At 39.8% G+C, this 18437-nt stretch overlaps 1 protein-coding gene across 3 annotated transcripts in view; it reads right to left on the bottom strand.

Annotated features, from left to right (window-relative positions):
* Positions 1–18437, bottom strand: part of NRG1 (neuregulin 1) — a 100351-nt gene that overhangs the window by 11811 nt on the left and 70103 nt on the right. The window contains exons 2-4 of one of the 3 annotated variants that reach the window (XM_009995848.1): positions 15980–16109; positions 9182–9240; positions 3274–3297 (exon numbers count right to left, since the gene is read on the bottom strand). In XM_009995848.1, the coding sequence (XP_009994150.1) occupies positions 3274–3297; positions 9182–9240; positions 15980–16109 (213 nt within the window). Of the gene's footprint in view, positions 1–3273; positions 3298–9146; positions 9241–15979; positions 16110–18437 lie in introns of those variants that run through there. The other 2 variants (XM_009995856.1, XM_009995863.1) reach the window with 2 other exon arrangements.

Genomic DNA, 18437 nt, shown 5'->3' with positions numbered 1-18437 from the left:
GGGACTTACCTGCACATAAAAGGTCTGTGGGGCAATTCACCAGGAGGTACAGAGGCACAACAGTCCCTCAGACGTGCTGTGAGCCTTTGTCCAAGCTTAGCCATTTATATAAAGTGCTGTCATAAATGCCATGCCAGTTCAGGAGAAAATACTCTCTGCTGAAGAGGGAGTAGCCATCCCTCTACTGTTTCCCAGGCTTATCTAATTTAGTTTTAAGGTTGTTGTGGGCAAATGGCAAATACTGCATGCAACAAACCACAAAGCAAAAAGAAATCTTAATTTCTCTGATATAATGCACCTTACCATAGAACAAATTTTTTCTACAAGCCAAACCCACTGTAAACCAAAACACCAGCAAACAGGTCATGAGTACTGTCAGATAAAATTAATAGCACTGATTATTAACAAAGGGGGAGGAGCGGGGCAGGGAAGGAGTGAGTTTGGTAAAACTAGGATGCTGCAAAAATGTATTAAAGAAAACAAAAAATGTAACTTTAAGAACAGAAAGTCAAAAAAGGGAAGAAGAAAGGGCTGAAACTCCAAACCAAACCAGGACAAAGAGAAAAAAGGGAAGGTGACATAAGGTGAAAAGGTTAAAGGGTTGAGAAGTCAACTGCAGGTCTGGCACAGCATGCTTGATACTGGAAAAAAACAGAGTGAAGAAATGCTTGGGGACAAAAAAATAAAAGGCTGAAGCAGAGAGTGAAAGGATTTCTCATACAGCATAACTCCTCACCTAGGCTAGTTAGTGGCACTTGATTCCCTTCCCATTTTTGCCCCTTCTAAAAGCGCTTATTAGTTAGCCATGGAAATGGTGTATTATGAGAATGTCACAGGAAACATGAGAATTGTGCTAAGCAATTTAGGGGCAAATTTTAAATGCTTTGAATTATTTATTTATATTTTCTGGTCGGTCATGCTGTCAGCTTGTGAAAGCAAAATGAATAAGAACAGATCAACCTGTTTTTCTTGTAGGGGAATGCAGAAGAGGAAGAAGATTGACAGTGGAAACTTCGCTTGGTTGTTTATACTCAGCAAACTATTGCAGTGTCTCCAGGAGGTTTACTCCAGGCTGAAGCTGTTGCAAATAAGCTGGGTAGCTGGCTGGTGATGGCCTTGCTAATGCTGCCCATAGTTTGAGGCTTGTTGCCTATGTGTGAAATGCTTCTGAGGTGCAGTGGGGTGCAGCAAGGCAGCAGGGCCATGGGTGCAGTGCTGAGCAATGCTCCTTTCACTGGCACATCTGCTGGGACTGTAGGTCTTTAGGGGCATGATGAAGTAAACCCCTGGGTGTGCTTTCATTGCCCTACTTCCCTCCCATGCCCTTCAAAATGAGGCCGTTAGGATGATCCAGTTTGACACCATATCCATGTAGGTGGTGCTGCCATGGCCTCCTTCAAGCTGTGGGTGGGACAGCTGCTGGGGAAGGCACACATGTCTGGGCACACCTTTCCCAGTAAACCAGCAAGCTCCCACATAAACCTAGCTGTGCTCCTGGCTGGCATGATCCACCTGCCCAGGAGAGCAGGGGCCAAAGGGGGATGCCAGGATATCCTGCAGGGGTGGCCAGACAGGATGTGCATTCTGGCTGAGGCTCTACGTGGTGCCTTGAGGACAAACCAGAAGAGTTTTGCAAAGCAGTGACCAAATTCCTGTGGAGCACTTTCCATTATACTGGATCTTGCCCCCAAACTGCCCTCTCTCTCTGATGTGTTAACAATTACAGAGCCAGTTAATGATGCCTAGCCAAATTATATGTGCTGTGCTTGCAGCGCTCATCAAACTAGCTTGAAAAAAAATTAACAGCAGTCTTGGGGAAAACTCTGTAGAGAAATGTACGTGCAGTGAGAATTTGGAAAAGGTTTTAGCCTGTTAAGTATTAAAAAATGTTTGAATCATTTTACCCCCCTGCAGAATACTAGGAAAATCACATAAAACTTATGATATTAAATCCCTCCATGTGCAGCCTTTCAAACATGCACATTATACAATTAATTTCACATCACCTTAATTTATACACAATTGATGATATATACAGTCTTAAATTTGCCCGGTTTTAAAGTTTTTCTTCTTATAGGTCTCTGGGGATTTTTAGAAGAGCTTAACTCCAACACATAGTGCTGCTGATGTAATTTCCTAGATACAGCAAAATTTGCAAGTAATTTTTTTTAAAGGACTTTAATTTAATTTCTCATATGTTAATGTAGCTATATATCTTCTACTACAATCCAGTACTTATGAGTGAAAATTAATATTATCTTGTGATAATAAGAATAACAATGAACAGGATTGTGAGAGTTTTTTAAAATTTGTAATGGGCTTTCCACAATCCACAGCTTAAGTTAATGGTATTTTATGGGAGCATTTTTAATGAGAATTAACTGAAACTGTGTGAAAAGCATAACTGATTGATTCTTCTCATTTGCTGACAATTTTAAGAGATTCCAAACTAAAACTGATCTGAATTCTGATTTAGCCTATTCAAGAGGTCCATTATTTGTACCCCTGGCTACTCAGTTTTAGTCAGACAAGTGCAGTCTATTCGTGAAGAAGACTTGTAAGATCTATTTCTATTACATTTAAGCTGAAGTGCAAAAATACTACTTAATGCCAGTGTTCTTGATTGGGTACCATACAGCTTCAGTATTAGAGATACTGAATATCTTCACTGACTTGAGGATAGGAGTCTAGCTGTAAACCTCTACTGAAGTTCCAAAATAACTGCCAGTTCACATCTAATTTATAGGCTTAGAAATGAATGCATATATGCACATCATTTACATATATGTATATGAACCTGATTTACATACCTAGCTCTGGGTTTAGACATAAGACTTTGCTTGGAAACCAGAGTACAAGAAACTAAATTTGCAGAATTTTAGGTGGCTCTAGCACCTCATCTTTTTTTATAGACTAGTTAGTAATTTTCATCACTCTCTACAGTGTTTCCAAAATCCAGCAACCCTAGAAGAACCTAGCAAAAGCAATTGTCAAAACTGGTCAAAATTACACAGTAGAAAATGAATATACACTCTGTTATGATTACTTCTGTAATTCTTAGAGCTCCTTAGGTCTGGAATATCTTATCACTATTACCATTTGAGTGAGCTGATCTCCTTTGACAAGGGCTGTTGTTATAGCTGTATGATCCCTTCTAAAGCATAAAGAAATTGGTTAGGAATTGAAAAGGGGAGGTGGAGAAAAAAAAATAAAAAGGGGTTTAATTTCTCAGGCTCTAAAATCTGCAGGCTAAAAGGAATTATTGGTCCATACCCATAAATTCAATCCCAAGATGCTCTGCCAATGCAGAAAGTTGACAAAAAAAAAAGAAAGAAAAAAGGAAAAAGTTTCAGAAAAGAGCAATACACTGTACTCAAAAACAAATCACATATGAGAATTACAGCTATTCTGTGTCTGCACATAGAACAGGACAAAGGGGCATATGATTATGTGGGCAGTGGTGAAGTGCACCTCTGTAAGCTAGATGACCAGACCTTCTGCAAGTCCTACGCATCAAAATATGTATGGGAGATGTGAACAGTCACAGTGCAGGGAACGCAGCAGGAACCATCAACCCTTAAAGATCTTAACTGAGATGAAGGGGGCTATAGCCTGAGGATGCCATGTGAAGCAGCTGACTGTTTTCTGATGGGCTCATGAGAGCACAGGGATGCTTTACAAGGGGCAGCATCTCGCTGCAAACGGGTCATGCACTGCCCTCCTTTCTGGCCCTGCTCCTGTCCCCAGTATGTGGCTCCTCACTCCTGTGGCTTGATGCCTGGAGCTGGATGGGACTGCTTGCTCAGCAGTGGGAGCCCTTCATGGCTCTGCAAAGCAACTGAACCACGGGTCTTGCTTCTGGAAAATGAGGAGACAACTCCTTTTTCTCTGCCTTTGGCCTGAACTGCCTTGGCAAAAACTGCTGCTGGAGGGCTGGATGCACCCTGGGGTGTTCATGGGCTGATGCTGTTTACATAGAACATATGCCTAAATTGGCATCCCCAGGCCCCAGCAGTAGGGTCTGAGGAGCAACACAGGTTTTCCTTGGAAGGTACTCTACGAGACCTTTTCCACCAGGCCAAAAGCATAACAATAATAGCTCTCACTTTCTTTGTCCTTGTATGCTGTGAAATTTAAATCCAATTCTAATTTTCTCACCAAAAAGATTTTATGTAGTTTGTACACACAAGGACTTAAAATTCTTTCCTGCCAATCAGCAACATTCTAAGGGTTAGGTAAGTTGGAACCCATTCAGGAAAAAATCTTCCTAAAGAGCCAGTACTACATACCTATACGAACACTGCTAACAATATAAATTAGTTGCGTAGAAAGCTTGGTTAAGTCTTCAATAAAATGAATGACATGCCCATGCATATATATTGCTGTATTTATGCTTGCTTATAGGTGAGATGCCTAGCCTGGATGTAATTTAATTTTAGGGGAAGTAATTCATATCATGCAGCTTCTATTTCAAATAATTCAATGGGAAGTTGGTGCTTAAAATGGAAATACATTCTGGCTGAAACTCCTAACAAGGAAACATGCTGAAGAAACATGCATTGCTTATTCAAAGGTAGAAGCATGTAGCTATTATATATTTTTGGTATTCCTAGCTACATTCCCTAGGCCTGATTTAAAAAAAAAAAAAAAGTAAAATAAAAAAAGTAAAATAAAAAAGTTTTTTAAAAAGTAGAATATCTCAACACTTCTCATTATTTTTCATCTTTTCTTATTTAACCCAATATTATTGTGGTTTCTACTGAACATTTGTCCAGAATATTTCTAAGATGAAGTACAAATAATTTTGTTAACAACTCAGTTTTCATTCTGAATGTGATTTTTGTGGGGGCAATATTGGAAGAAAAAATTCTTTGAGATGCAGGCTTTTTCCCAAAATGTGACTTACAACTACAATTCATTGGATATATCATAGCTTGATGGGGTACAGGGTCCACAGGAGAAGAGCACAATGCCTAGAGATGCTGAGACAGGTCCCTCAGGACTGCATACTGTGTTCATGACTGGTGTGCCACAGCTGTTGGGCACCTCAGATTTTGGGGTGGCTACTCTATAGAGCTCAGAGGGTGAGCAGCCTGAGGATGTGGTGCTGCCCAGAGTGGGGCAGCACAGTTGCAAGTTTCTGTGGAGATCTTGCACCTGACAAGGGAAGGACCCATTCAGATCAATTGCATACAGCAGCAGAGAGGTTCAGGGAGACCAGTTTCACCTGTGAAGTATCAAGGTACTATGTTTCTTAAGTAATTGTTTCATTCTCTTATTAAATGTGTCCTGCAGGTAATGAGAAATTCTAAAAAGGTCTCTTTTAAATGTTAACTTGAATTTGAAAACAAATTTAAATCCTCCAGACTATCACAGAGCAGAACCCCTAGATGTCAGCCAACTCTGCCTGAGGACCTGAGATGTTGAGTTTATGTGGAAAGACTGAGAAATCAAGGATGTTACAGAGTAACAGAAGTTCTGATCATTCCTCTAGAACATCATAGCTTTACTAAGCTCTTGCCCCTGTTGACTTCTGAGCCAGACTCATCTTGACAATACAAGGCAGGGGTTGTCATCCCTCTGCCACTCTTAATACTGTCCACCTTGCTCACCAAGGATGGCAGAGCTGAAATAGACACAGTTAAAAGTCATATCCCATGCTTAAACACTTGCCTTCAGGAAGGCAGGGACCACATTCAATTCATGCCTGAGACAGATCACAGCATGCCCCACAAATTCTTCTATATTCACAATATGTATGTAATTCTTAACTAGTGAATTGGCCCTTTGGGTGAGGTCCTTGGCCCATCCTGGGGACTTGGGAGGATAAAGATTTTACCTGGGTTTATACTCTAGAGAAGTTTCCTCAACCTTCTATGACTCTGAGACTTCACCAGTTTATCTTATCCCAAGGATCATTCTGCACAGTGTTGCTGTAAGATTCTCACGCATAGTTACATAAAAATTAGCCAAAATATTGACTATTAATTCATTACTTCTATTTTCCTCCATTTGCCTTGCTTCCTTGCTTTCAAGGAAGTGAATGTTTGAACATTCAAATACAGCAAATATATCTGCATGGAACAGATGTATTTTTGCAACACTTTTCTGGACAACCTTCTGCTGTCTTAGGGGCCAACACTGGACCACAAGCCTCAAAGTCAAAACTGCTGCAATAAAAACCCAGGGTATTGGGAAAAAAACCTTTCAACAGCTATCACTGCTGTGTTCAAGGACAGGACATTACAGGGTTTGCCAGTCAGGCTCCAGAGATGAGCAAAACTAGCACAGTTTGTTATTTAGTTTTCTGTAGTCTGCAGTGGCAGCAAGCACAAGTTGAAGGGGAAAAACTGTCTGGCTGCAGTGCCGGAGGTGACTGTGACAGAGGGGAATCTAATAGTCACCACTTCACAGCTACAACACACTGTCCTATGGTTTGGTGTGTTTGCAAAGCTGGAAGCCAATGGAGAGTCATCCTAAATACGTGCTTTCCAATAATGTCCCTCACATCCATTCCCATTTATGCTCACATTTCAAAGGACAGAAAGAAAAGACACTATTATGGAAGAACTTTTCTTAACATGGAGATCCACAATGTTTTCTATGTCCCATTTCAACATATTTCTAGTGCACTCTGATAACTGAATCCTCCAGGGCTAACCAAACCACTGCCAGTTTAAGCCAGCTAGCCTTGCACTCTTTTGGGGTGGGGGGGCCTCCAAAATGCTCAGCATCAGCCTTGTTTTGATCTTGCAGAAGGCCCTCAGCAAAGCTCACAGCTTCAGGACTCTTACAAATAGCAACTCTAAGGGCAGATTTCTGAAGCTTTTTCATAGTCTTTCAGAGTCTGAAGCAAATACAGAGTCTTAGGGCAGTAAGAGCTCATCAGCAGTTACCCTTGGTGTGGAACCTCATTGTCCCTTTCTTTCCAAATGAAGAAAAAAACCCTTCTGAAAGCAAGTAAAACAAGATAGCACTGTAAAGTTCACATCTTTTATTTCCTACTGGCACTTAATGTTGTTTAACATCCCAATTTGCTCTGTACTTTGCAAATGCTGCATCTACAGAGCTAAGTTAATCACTTGGAACATGATGCAAAACAAGAGTTTGGCTTTAAGCCCCAAATGCAACATTTGACTGAAGATAACTCCCATTTTAGGTCCTCTTTTTAATTGCATGCTCTGATCTGCATTGGGTGTAATAATAAAGACATATAAATGCTTTTTAATTTATTTTTTTTGTTAAATATAAACATACCTTTACTTGACTCCAAAATTTTAATATCTGTAGCAGCTTAAGGAACCTGACATTATCCTGCAGGTACAGGGTGGGCAGAAGTGCCAGAGTCTCACAGCCATTGCCTGGGGCTCTCAGCATAGGCTGAGGTAGGGAGTGGTGTGCTCCTCTGCTGGTGCCTTTCAAGGACAGAAGAGCTGGACCAGCTGAAGTACTTACAGCCCAGCATAATTCTTGCATCAAGGCAAGGGATCTATATCTTTCCAAGGAGGCAACTTCAGAAACCCCCAGGCTTGTGTGTACTGCCCAAATATTCCTTTAAAAATCCCAGCCAGAGTTAGAAAACAAAAAATAATGAAGGAAAAAACCCCTAAACTTTTTTTTTTTTTTTTTTTTCCTGGGTAGGAAAATGAATTTATAATCAACATAAAATTCTTCCATCATTTTCAGAATAAATTCTGAAGCAAACAATTAATCTTATATTTTTATACCACTTTATTTTAAATTGTACTTCTCAGATCAGAAAAGTGTAACTTCACTTTTCACCACAATATACTGAAAAGGCCATTTAAATCTAACGTTTGGTAAACTTAAACACTGTTAACAGCATAAACATTTTCCAATCCATAGTTACCAGAGGCATTTTAAAAATAATTCACACTAATAAAGCTTTTAAAACAGGGCATAAAATACAAACTTGAATGCTGGAAGGTCTGGTCTCCAGTCAGCACCCTTGGGATTTACATGGGTAGCTTCTATGATGGGCAGTATGAATTATATATGGACATTTTTCATCCATCAGTGTAAGAGAAAATCTATGCATCCCTTCAGGCTCCAAAATGTCCAGCACATGCTAACAGCTTTCTGTCCTATATACTAATGGAAATTAAATTAAGCTAGACTATAGTCTCTGAAATCTTTCAGTGCTGGCAAGTAATCCATAAAAAGAATAGTTCCTATAATACCACTCTTAGATCATACTACATTCTGATGCCAGCGACAATTAATTATGAATAGTACACACATATTAAACTGTAAGATCTAAGCAATTTTCTTATATTTTACCTTTGACTTCACTGTAGCCAATGAGAGAAAATAAATATTCAGTGTACTTTCTGTTTCCTCTCTGACAAGTAATAGTAATTAATACACCCCTCTATGGGAAAGCTTGTGTGAGAGTGACTGAAGTGCTGATTCTACCAGCAGTCTGACACACAGACAGTCCTGTGTGTTTGTGCATGTATGTGTCTGGAACATTTCTTTGGCCAATGAATCTGGATCTGAAAGGTTTGATTTTTTGCACCTGTTACTCACAAATAAGTATGTCAGACCCCACTGTTCATGTTGCCTACCCCCCCCCTCCTTTTCTTTTTTCTTTCTGCACTTGAAATTTCCCCTGAAACTTGGACAATGAGAGGAAGAACACACTGTTGTTTGGTAGGTGCCCATTAGAAACAATATAAGCATGTCAATTACATTTAACTTGTAGGTCTGAACACAAACCTACACAAATGTAGAAGTAGAGGATTAGCTAACTGTCCCTCTACTGGAGGAGTACTGCCCTGTATAGAGACTTTTTATAGCAAATAAAACTTGAGACTTTCAAAATATCATTTTTGCACCTTTAGTGCTTGGTGTCAGGGGGGAATTGGTACCAAACCATTCAGTGTTAATCTCACAGCATTCCTAAGTCTTGCATTTCCCCATCACCTCAACGCCAAACAATCCAGGAGAGTATCGCAATTGCTTTTTGTTATCATTTTCATGCAGCAGGCAGAGACAATCAATATTAGGCCTTAGGCAACAAATCTAGTTACAGATTAAAAAAAAAAAAAATAAAAATTAAAAAAAAATAAAAAACTGGAGGAGAGATGCAGCAACAAGAAAAGCAGCACCGACTGAGCATGCTCCTACTGCGGCACAGACAGAAAGGTAGTGGACGTACTGTAGAAGCTGGCCATTACGTAGTTTTGGCAGCGATCACCAGTAAATTCATTTGGGCACCTGAGAGGAAAACAAAAACAAAAACAAAAAAATGGTAGAGAAAAAAAAAACAGAGAAAAGAGAAGAGGTGAACATATGCTAAGAAAGAAGCTCCTTCAGTGTGAACTGATATGACTTGGTGAGTTCACTTTCAGAAACTGAATCTCGGTTTAGCGTGTCAAAATGGCTCAAGGTGCTGAGAGCAACTCGTTTGCTCTGTGGAAATGAAAAGAAATCCCTCCCCCTGAAAAACCAGCCAAAACCAAACCAGATCAAAGTGTGTTTCAAGATGTAAGAGAGAAATTCACCATTCCGAATTCCCAAATTGCTTTTAGGATGCACTTTCCACAAGGCAGCGAGGACACAAGATCTGTACATCCCTCATCTCCATGAGTTTGCCCTTTTAGGGTTGCACTTTACAGCAGTCTCCCAAACAAGAAAGCTGCCAGTGTGTGCAATACAAATGCATCTGCAAATGGATGGAAAGATCAAAAATCACACAAATGAGAAACATTTTGGAGGTCAATAATGCCATGGTGCACAAGTTTTACTTTGGAGAATCAAGTCATAAATTAGCGAGTAAAGAGGCCGGTTCCAGCTGAACTGTGAAAACACCAAGTACTATTGATTTTGTTGCTGTAGTTGGGGAAGAAAGCAAAGTTCAGATTATTTAACATACTTTCTTGGTTTTGGATTTTCATGGGCAGAGTTTCAGTACATCTTGCTCCAGTGAATCCAGGTTGGCACCTAAAGGGCAAAAACGTGATAAGCAATAGTACACCAAAACCACTGCACTAACAGACTGACATCTGCTGGCCTATGGAGATGGGAGTGCATTAAGTGACCTCCTGGTTAGGTGTTAGTAAAAAATGATCAGAAAAGAGGCAAGAAAGTGTAACCTTTCCAGAAGATAATACTTGGAAAAAATTACAGCAAAAATCCACCAGAGAAAAATCTAGGAAGTCTTTTTGTTTGTCTGTTTTGAAAAATAAAGAATAACCAGGGCTAGCAAAAATGTGCATTGGTTCATTGTTTATTCCACCTCATGAAGGGACCAGATTGAATTTTTTTTAAATTTGCAAAGCAGTGTGTAACAGCAATTTACACTGTTGCTTTCACCAGACACATAAAATCTATGAAAATACCATAATTTCCCTATTTCTGTAATGGAATGTTGTGTCTTCCGGTACTTTTCTTTGAAGGGGAACAGTTAAAGAAGCAACCACAGAAAAACCAAAAGAATTCCAAAAAGTGAGAAGACAAACTCAAACCCAAAGGCAGGAAGTATATTAAAAATGGCTGAGAAACGGGAAAATAGCCAATCCAGTCAGTAAGTAAGATGAGAGGGCAGAGGTGCTCTCAAAATTTGAAGCCCTGCAACTGTTGCCCTTTCATTTCATAACCTCTTCCGTGGAAAACTTCAGTGCAGCTTGCCTCTTAGTTCTAGTAAAGGAATTTCTCTTCCATGCTTTGACTGCCTTCTCTTCTGCTGCTGGCTGTCAATTTTTCCTTCACCTTCAGTCTCCATTTTGAGGCAGAGCTCAGGCACTTGCTCCCAAAATATCATGATTAGCAATGCAGGCTTCTGTGCTTCAGACATAAGTATGAATGACCACACTAAACATCTATATATTTCAGTCTTTTTTCCTCCTCCTTCTTCTGTTGACTCATAATCAGCATGTGACCTGAAATTAACTGATATTTGCTTCCTTCAATACATCTCATTTGTGTTGCTTGTCCCTCTGATGCTCCCTATGAGTCTCCCATGGTGCAGGAAGCTCCCCCTCTTCTGCTGCTGATCTGGTGCTAGCCTCCATTTCAAACTGCTTCATCATTTACTTGCCAGGGGCCAAAGAGCCTTCTTATTTGCAAATGCAAGGTGTTCAGAACAATCTTCCACCTCTTCTAGCCACTTGAGCTTCATGTGCACTGAAAGCTGTCTTGATTTTTAAAATTCCATTCTTCTAGAATGACTTGTAGCCCTAAGGGTCAGTGATGCTGCCCTTCTACAAGTGGGACTTCCAGAAAACCACTTTGGCAGAAGGCCATTATCAGGCATAAACATGAGTATCTTGTTCAAATAAAATACAAAGAAATTATTTTTATATAATAATAATATATTTTTAGAATCTGCAGAAGATTGTTTGGAGCGGATTTGCTGTAATGATGTGTTTGTTTATGAAGGAAGGGAGTTTGTATTCTTCAGAGCCAAGTAGCCAGTGTAGAGAGATCCCAGTCTCCATAATAACAGTCAGCTGAGAAAAATGTAACAAAGATAACTCTGCCATGAAAAAGTGATATTGCTGAGCATGATAGAAGATTTTTCATGCCTTTGATAGAAGGCAAAATGCCTTTGATAAAAGACATTTTATCCGTGTCACTGAATGAGAGTAAAAATGTTTTATCCACCATTATTTCAGTTTTATTTTGCACTATGGTGATTTTGTTCAATACCTGTCCCTGGAAATCTGGCATTTACACCTGCATTGGCTTAATTTCCCTTCTACATCTTGTTCATCAGGCTTAACCCTACACAATCCCAACATGCTGCTGATTAAAAGCCTCAGGCTTTGCTCCTGCCACTGGCCAGTGGTGGCTGCTTGTTTCACCCATGCTTGTTTTCAGATGTCGGTGCAGCTGTGGAGGTGACGAAAACAACTCGAGCAGACAACTGGTGCAGACAATGCCAAAATCACTTCCAGACCAAGCAGGGTCAGCTCTGTTGAGATGGTGCTGAAAGCAGTGCAGGTGTGTTTATACTTGGTCTGAAACTATTGCCAGCAAATGGACTGCAGCACCTGCTGCTGAGAACTGGTCGAGGGTGGGTCAGCTGAGAAGAGAGTTGAGATGAGCCTGTCTGCTTGTGATTGTGTGAAGGCTCAAGTCATTTTACTGCTCAGAAATGCAGTGAAGGATTGTTTCCAGTGCTGATTGTTGGTTGTTTACGGCAGATGGTGTTTTTACAAACAGCTTGTGATGGTGTTGTTTCTAAAGCACCTTGTTCTACTTAAAGTTTGCGGACATTATTTCTTGTTGTGCCTTTCTAGTTCATCAACCATGTACCATTTTCTTTTATGACACTAGCAAAATGCAGTCAAGCAACTTGGGGCAACAGAGCTGCTTTACAGAAGTAGCCATTTTTGATGGGAGAGCCTTATAATTTCCTTTCTGTCTAAAGAAAGGCTACTTGGAACACTAATTTGTTGTATTCAGTGGATGAAACCACAATACTAAACCAAATATACTAAAATCTTGCTTTTTTCCTCCACGTAAGTAGCTTCAAAGAGCAGTATTTGCGTGCATTCAGAAGGCATCACTCAGAACACTGAACATGTATCATTGAACTGGTTTTCAGCAGAAAAGGAATGGCTAAATGGATCAGGACCTGACTTTCCATTTTGTCCACTGCCTATAAGCAAATGCATTATGGGATTTTAAAAATTATTATTATTATTATTAATCTATTTATTTATTATTATCTTTTTAATTGGGAGGTACAGTACAGTCTATATTTAGTAGCCTATTTCATATCCTAAACCAGAACTAGTATTTCTATTGTGCCTGTTGAAAAAATATCTCTGCAACTTTTGCTAGCTTCATGGAAACAAATCTTCTTTTGCTGTTTTCCAGCAAGTTGGTCAATTTCTATTTCACCAAGGCCTTCACATGAAAACAGATATAGAAACTGACTGTATAATTAAAAGTATGTAATTCACTCTTCTACTGTTAAGAAGAGGCATTCTTCACCAGAGAGAGCCTTTATTTTCATCCAGTGAAATTTGGACTTAAATTCATTTCTTCAGTAACAGCAAAAGCACTAGAAAAGATGATCTCTGTGAGTAAAGAATCAATTAGTCAGACCAGCAGGGCCTTCATGGTAGGATAGTTCAAAAGAACACTCTAAAAGCGTAACATATTATATTAATATAGATTTTTCTTCAGTAAGAAGCAAATGCTAGGAATTCTTGGGATCAACTTTGTATTTATTGAAGAAACTGTCTGATTTTCTTGTCTTCAGTGAAGCTGGGGAGACATTTTCAACTTAGGAACCTCAGTCTCATAGGAAGACAGTAATGTCCAGGTTTCCAAAGTCTATCATGTTTTCAAAACACGATTCATGTTCCTATGAAAATAGTGAAAATTCTATACACTGGTTTATTTAAGTAGTCTTAAGGATTCCGTACTTTGAGACTGCTTTGCTCAGTCTGGGACCATAATTAAAATGCTTGTAAAGAATATACATGCTACCATCAATGTGGCTGTACAACGCATTATTAAGTCTTCAGATTTCTTGAGTATTTATTCACATGGTTGCCTCTGAAAGCAGGGAATTTTCTCAGGGAAGTTCACACCAGTATCCATGAAAGCAAGATCTGATCCAGTCAGGATCATTTCACTAAAAGCATTTCACTAAAAACATTTTTAAAACTTTTAAAAATACATTAAATACATTTTAAGAGAAGATGTATTTAGGAATTTTTTTTTTTTTTTTTTTTTAACAAAGCCACAGATATCACTTGGAAAATTCCATGGTTGTTGTGAATCTGAGTCATGTTTTTTTGGTTGGGGATAAAACCAATTTAGAATGATATGGCTCATGCTTTAGAAATTTTGTTTTTGCTCTCAACAGATGGGCCATATGGAAAAATGTGAACTTGCTACTGAGGCAGAAATATGAAGAGCAAGTACCATATTTCAAGCATTCTGCTTCCACAAGCATGTTCAGGGGGAAGATTTATTTTCTCAGAACAATGAAGGCAATGTGTACTGGTTATATACTTATTTTAATTAACACTGGAATACTGGAATTAAAAGTAGACATCTGTATTTTTAATGAAATAAGAAGAGAACTGTATTTTGCCTCTTCAGTTTTCCAGTTCATCCACTTTCAAATACTCATACTTTTGTTTCTTACTTAGCTATATTGCATCCTGTTTTGCTATGCAACATAAAGGGCATACGTTGCCCTGACTGTCCTCAGGGTAAGAATCCTTTTCCAGTGCTTTAGTGTAACTGAGATACGCCCTCTCTGATTTTACAGTTCTGATGCTTTTTCCAAATAGGTCTTGGGCCACACAGAGAGAGGTGCATGTGCCAACTTTGGGAATTGCCGTTTCTTTCAAGTCCTGCCTCAGAATTAAAGGTTATTTATTGTCCAGAAGAGTGAGAAAAATCCCCAATTCATTCAAATATCTCCAAGACATTTAATTAAAAACTTAGCCAATCTGTAGCATCAAAGAACAAACACAGTCAGGTCTCTGAACTTTAGTAAAAACAAAAGTCCCCACACCAGTGAAAATGGGATGCCTCTGAAACTGTCAAGACAATGCTTATTATTAGCAAGTCTGCTAGATGCTCAGGTCTGCTGCCTTGAAATTTCTGAGTAGTGTTTGGATAGGAAGTTGAAACAGGCAGGTTGAGTCTCATACATGCCCTGGAGAGTAATAGCAAACTGCTCATCTTGTACTGCTGGCTTATAATGATCATGTAAATGTAACACAAATCTTTCTCTCTCAAAACCAGAACCAGTAACTTTTCCATATTCACTTTAGCTAAAAATTATTCTAAAATCAATGAAATATTCATCACTTTCAGCAACAGTGCAATCTGTGATAAAACAGACCAAAACAAAGCTCATGAGGTACAGGTACATATCATTCTACAGAAAAAGAAAACACAAGTAAAGCAGAACATTGTGGCATTGGGTGTTTCTTGGGTTTTGTGTTTGTTTTCCTTATTCACAACAGAGACAAGCAGTCTGTGCCTTCCTGGCCTAATGAAACAAACCGTCATAGACCTTCATCTAACTAACCCACCAGAGTCATCTTTACAATAAGTGCTGTTTGATTCTTTTTGTCATGGAAGACAGAAAAATCTATGCTGATACAGCAAATGAGGGTCTTTACTGACCACTGTCATTGTCTGAAAAAAGCCATATCCTCACAGGTGGCCCTTTTCTGATCAGTCCTGCTAGGTCCCATGGATGTTTCCCAAGGTATAAATGCTGAGCTCCCTCTCAAGCAAGAGAGATGCAGTAACAAGTTCAAGTCCAGAGGCAAGTGCTACATCATACACTACTACGCAGGAGGTGAACTCCAGTGCTGTAGCTCTTCATGGGTGTTCTCCAACATAAGCGGGTTCTGCAACAGCCTGATACAGCACAGGTCAGGACTTGAGAAAGGTGCACAAGCACACCTTTAAAATTAAACTTACAAGACTTCTTGAATCAAGATCCTCACACAAAATAGAAACCTCCATATATTACCATGATGTTATTTTTTTTATACAATTAAACACAATAGCAAAAACTCCAGTTGTGAATCTGGTCTCATCAGAAAGTGTTCAGCTGCTGCAGCAGACAATGAAAATTACCAGTTTGTCCTTGATAAATGGTACTTATCCAATGCATTTATCCACACAGCTTTTCTTGCTATTTGTAGTAAATATAGTTCACAGTATCTGTGTCATGATTTGTAACATTAGGCTCAAGTTGTGTTACTTCATGCCATGTAAACACCAATGGGTCTTGCTGTGCCCTTATCATATGGGGAAGATGTCCCAGTTAGCCTCTGTTATGTCTCATATATAGAAGACAGAGGTAATTCTTGGTAGGTTATTTCACTTTCACATACTTAAAAATGAAGACGTATCTAATGCTGCAAGTACAGGAGAAGAAATAAATTGTTCAGGTGCTCCTTTAAAGAAAAAGCATTTCTGGAACTTGGTGGCTCCATTAAAGTAAGCAAATACGATTTCTTACCTGCACAGGTATCTGGGCGGGTTTGGGAGGTCTTTAACCATGTAACATTCTCCCCCATTTACACAGAAGGCTTTCTGCTTTATGTCACATTTCGTGAGATGACTTGTCCCAGTTGTAGATGTGGAAGTGGCTGGAAAAGACAAGCGTGAAAATATGGATCAGAATGGCTTAGATTTTTCTTCCTGAGTGGCAAGGGTTTTTGAGGGAAGAATTATGGCCAGGGAGGATCTGGCAAGTCCTTTGATCTCTCTATCTGCTGCTACCACAAGCACTAATTACCTGACCCTGTATTTTGTTGATCGACACAGGAAGGGAAGTTTAAATGCATACCTCAGAGATACACTACCCCACAGCCAGTCAGAGAGCAAGGTAGGATTTCACCAGCCCTATCTATCAAGTGACCTAAATTTCTGCAACATTTATCTGTGTTTCAGTAAAAATGTGTAATTTATGTATAGGTACTTAAATTGCATTAATTGCATTCAAGTGATTGCAGGGTGTGAAAGTCATTACGGACTGCAGATATAGTGCCCAATAAAATGAGGCCCTTGATGAGGTTTGTTCCTGGCATTGCTTTGAAGTAGGTATTTCTCAGTGGAGCTTAACCTGAAGCCTCGTGCTGAGCCAGCCCCTTGGGACTGAACCCCTCGATCCAGCCACTGCCTTTTCCCCAGGGAGATGGTGACTGGCTGCATACTGAATGCCTCTTTCTCTGCTCATAGGCAAGAGCTGTGACTGCTCTCGTTTGACTCTTGACTCTGTAGGGAGAGGACAGGGAGACTGGAGGGTCCTTTCCTGTTGCATGTATGATTGCTACCCTCATGTCCACCGGAGTCTTTGGTACAGAGTCCAGCCTAGCATCTTCTGCAAACAGCCTCATCTGCATGAAGTTTTAACAATTTTGGGCTACAAATGCTGCTAGACACCATTACGTGTCTAAATAGCTACTAAATTGAAGTACCACTGAGCCTGCAGTTTCTTAGCTTGCTCCCTGCTGTATTTAGAAGTACCTGGAGAAGGCAGGACCAGAATTTAGTTATTAACCCTTAACGCAACTGTTAGGGTAGGATGAGAAATCCTTGCCCTAGGATTTGCCCATGCCGTGCCTGTCAAGGAAGTATTTAGTTGCCCTCTGGTTTGCATAAGCTTTGGTCTAAATTTTGCCAAAACAGAGTAGTTATGCATGAATCCTGGACACCAGTCAGTACTCAGCTCAGGAACCATGTCACTGATTAACTGTGTGACTTCTGGCAATTCACACAGGTTATTAATTTCATTTGATTCTACCTGACTAAAACGGAATTGTTTAGTTGTAACCTCTCAATCTTTAGTTGTGAGCTCTACCCTGCTCACAGTAGGCAGCCCAACTTATTCTGAGAATGGGTGGAACAGTGGCTGCAAAGCAAGCTTAAGGTCTTGAGAATATGCCCCTGATTTTTTACATGGCTAAACTAACTGAAGTGACTTATCTGTCATCTGTAAAGACTGGGGAAGATAACTGCATGGTTTTTGTTTAGCCATCTGCAGACATACAGAAGTAAGAAATGTTGTTGCAGTGCTGAACAAACCGCAATATTTTTATTTCTGAAAGATAGCTTCTACTCCGAGGTGCAACAATACTTTTATCTACTGCCTGATTCCACTGGAGTTGACTAGAAAGCTACACACAGTTAAACAAAGGCTGCCTGATTTTCAAAGCCATTTCTAACGCTGTCATCCAAGGGGCATATTTATAGTAGGCAATGCATGATGTTCTACATTTGCTGCACACACAGATTCCAAAGAAAACGTTTTTAGCAGACCTGCTATCAACAAATACTACTTATACATTTTTAGTTCCTCTTTCTGAGAATAAGGATTAAGTAGTCCCTGTCACATTTTATTTTCATGTGTTTCCCATCATCTTCCAAGTAAAAGTGCATTTTTAGCACTAAGCACTTGCAAGAATGGGCCACCTTAACTGGCAGCATTTTCAGAGTGGCTTTAGCTGTTATGCTTCAATGAGACACAAGAGAGTGACTGGGATGTTTAAGTCCTCCCTTTTACTCCATCAAAATCTCATCCGCCTGTACAGCTGATGTCTCTCATACTCCTTCTTTCCTTTGTCATTAATCACCAGCATGACTGCTTCTTTTTCTTTCTTCCATGATGCCTTGCTTGCATGGGGTGCCCTCCTCTGATGCACCAGGAAAAGCCCTCTGTGACGTCTTCCAAAATTAAGGCTCCCTCCAGTTACTTTCTCACTGTTGCACCCATCCATTGTGTCACATGTCCCCAGATCCTGGTCTTGACTGGGGCCTCTAAGTGCTAATGAAATGCAAACATGGAATACTAATTCCTCAAAATAACACATTCCTTCATCTTGCCCCCTCAAAGCATGATTTGTAACCTCTCAGACCAGATTAAATTTATGCCTTGTCTATAGGCAGGAAAAGGGGTCATGTTTTAAGAACAGTCT

This window comes from Chaetura pelagica, unplaced genomic scaffold (genome assembly GCF_000747805.2).
Source record: "Chaetura pelagica isolate M959 unplaced genomic scaffold, ChaPel_1.0 scaffold160, whole genome shotgun sequence".
Taxonomy (NCBI): domain Eukaryota; kingdom Metazoa; phylum Chordata; class Aves; order Apodiformes; family Apodidae; genus Chaetura; species Chaetura pelagica.
This window is presented reverse-complemented; position numbering and strand designations above follow the sequence as displayed.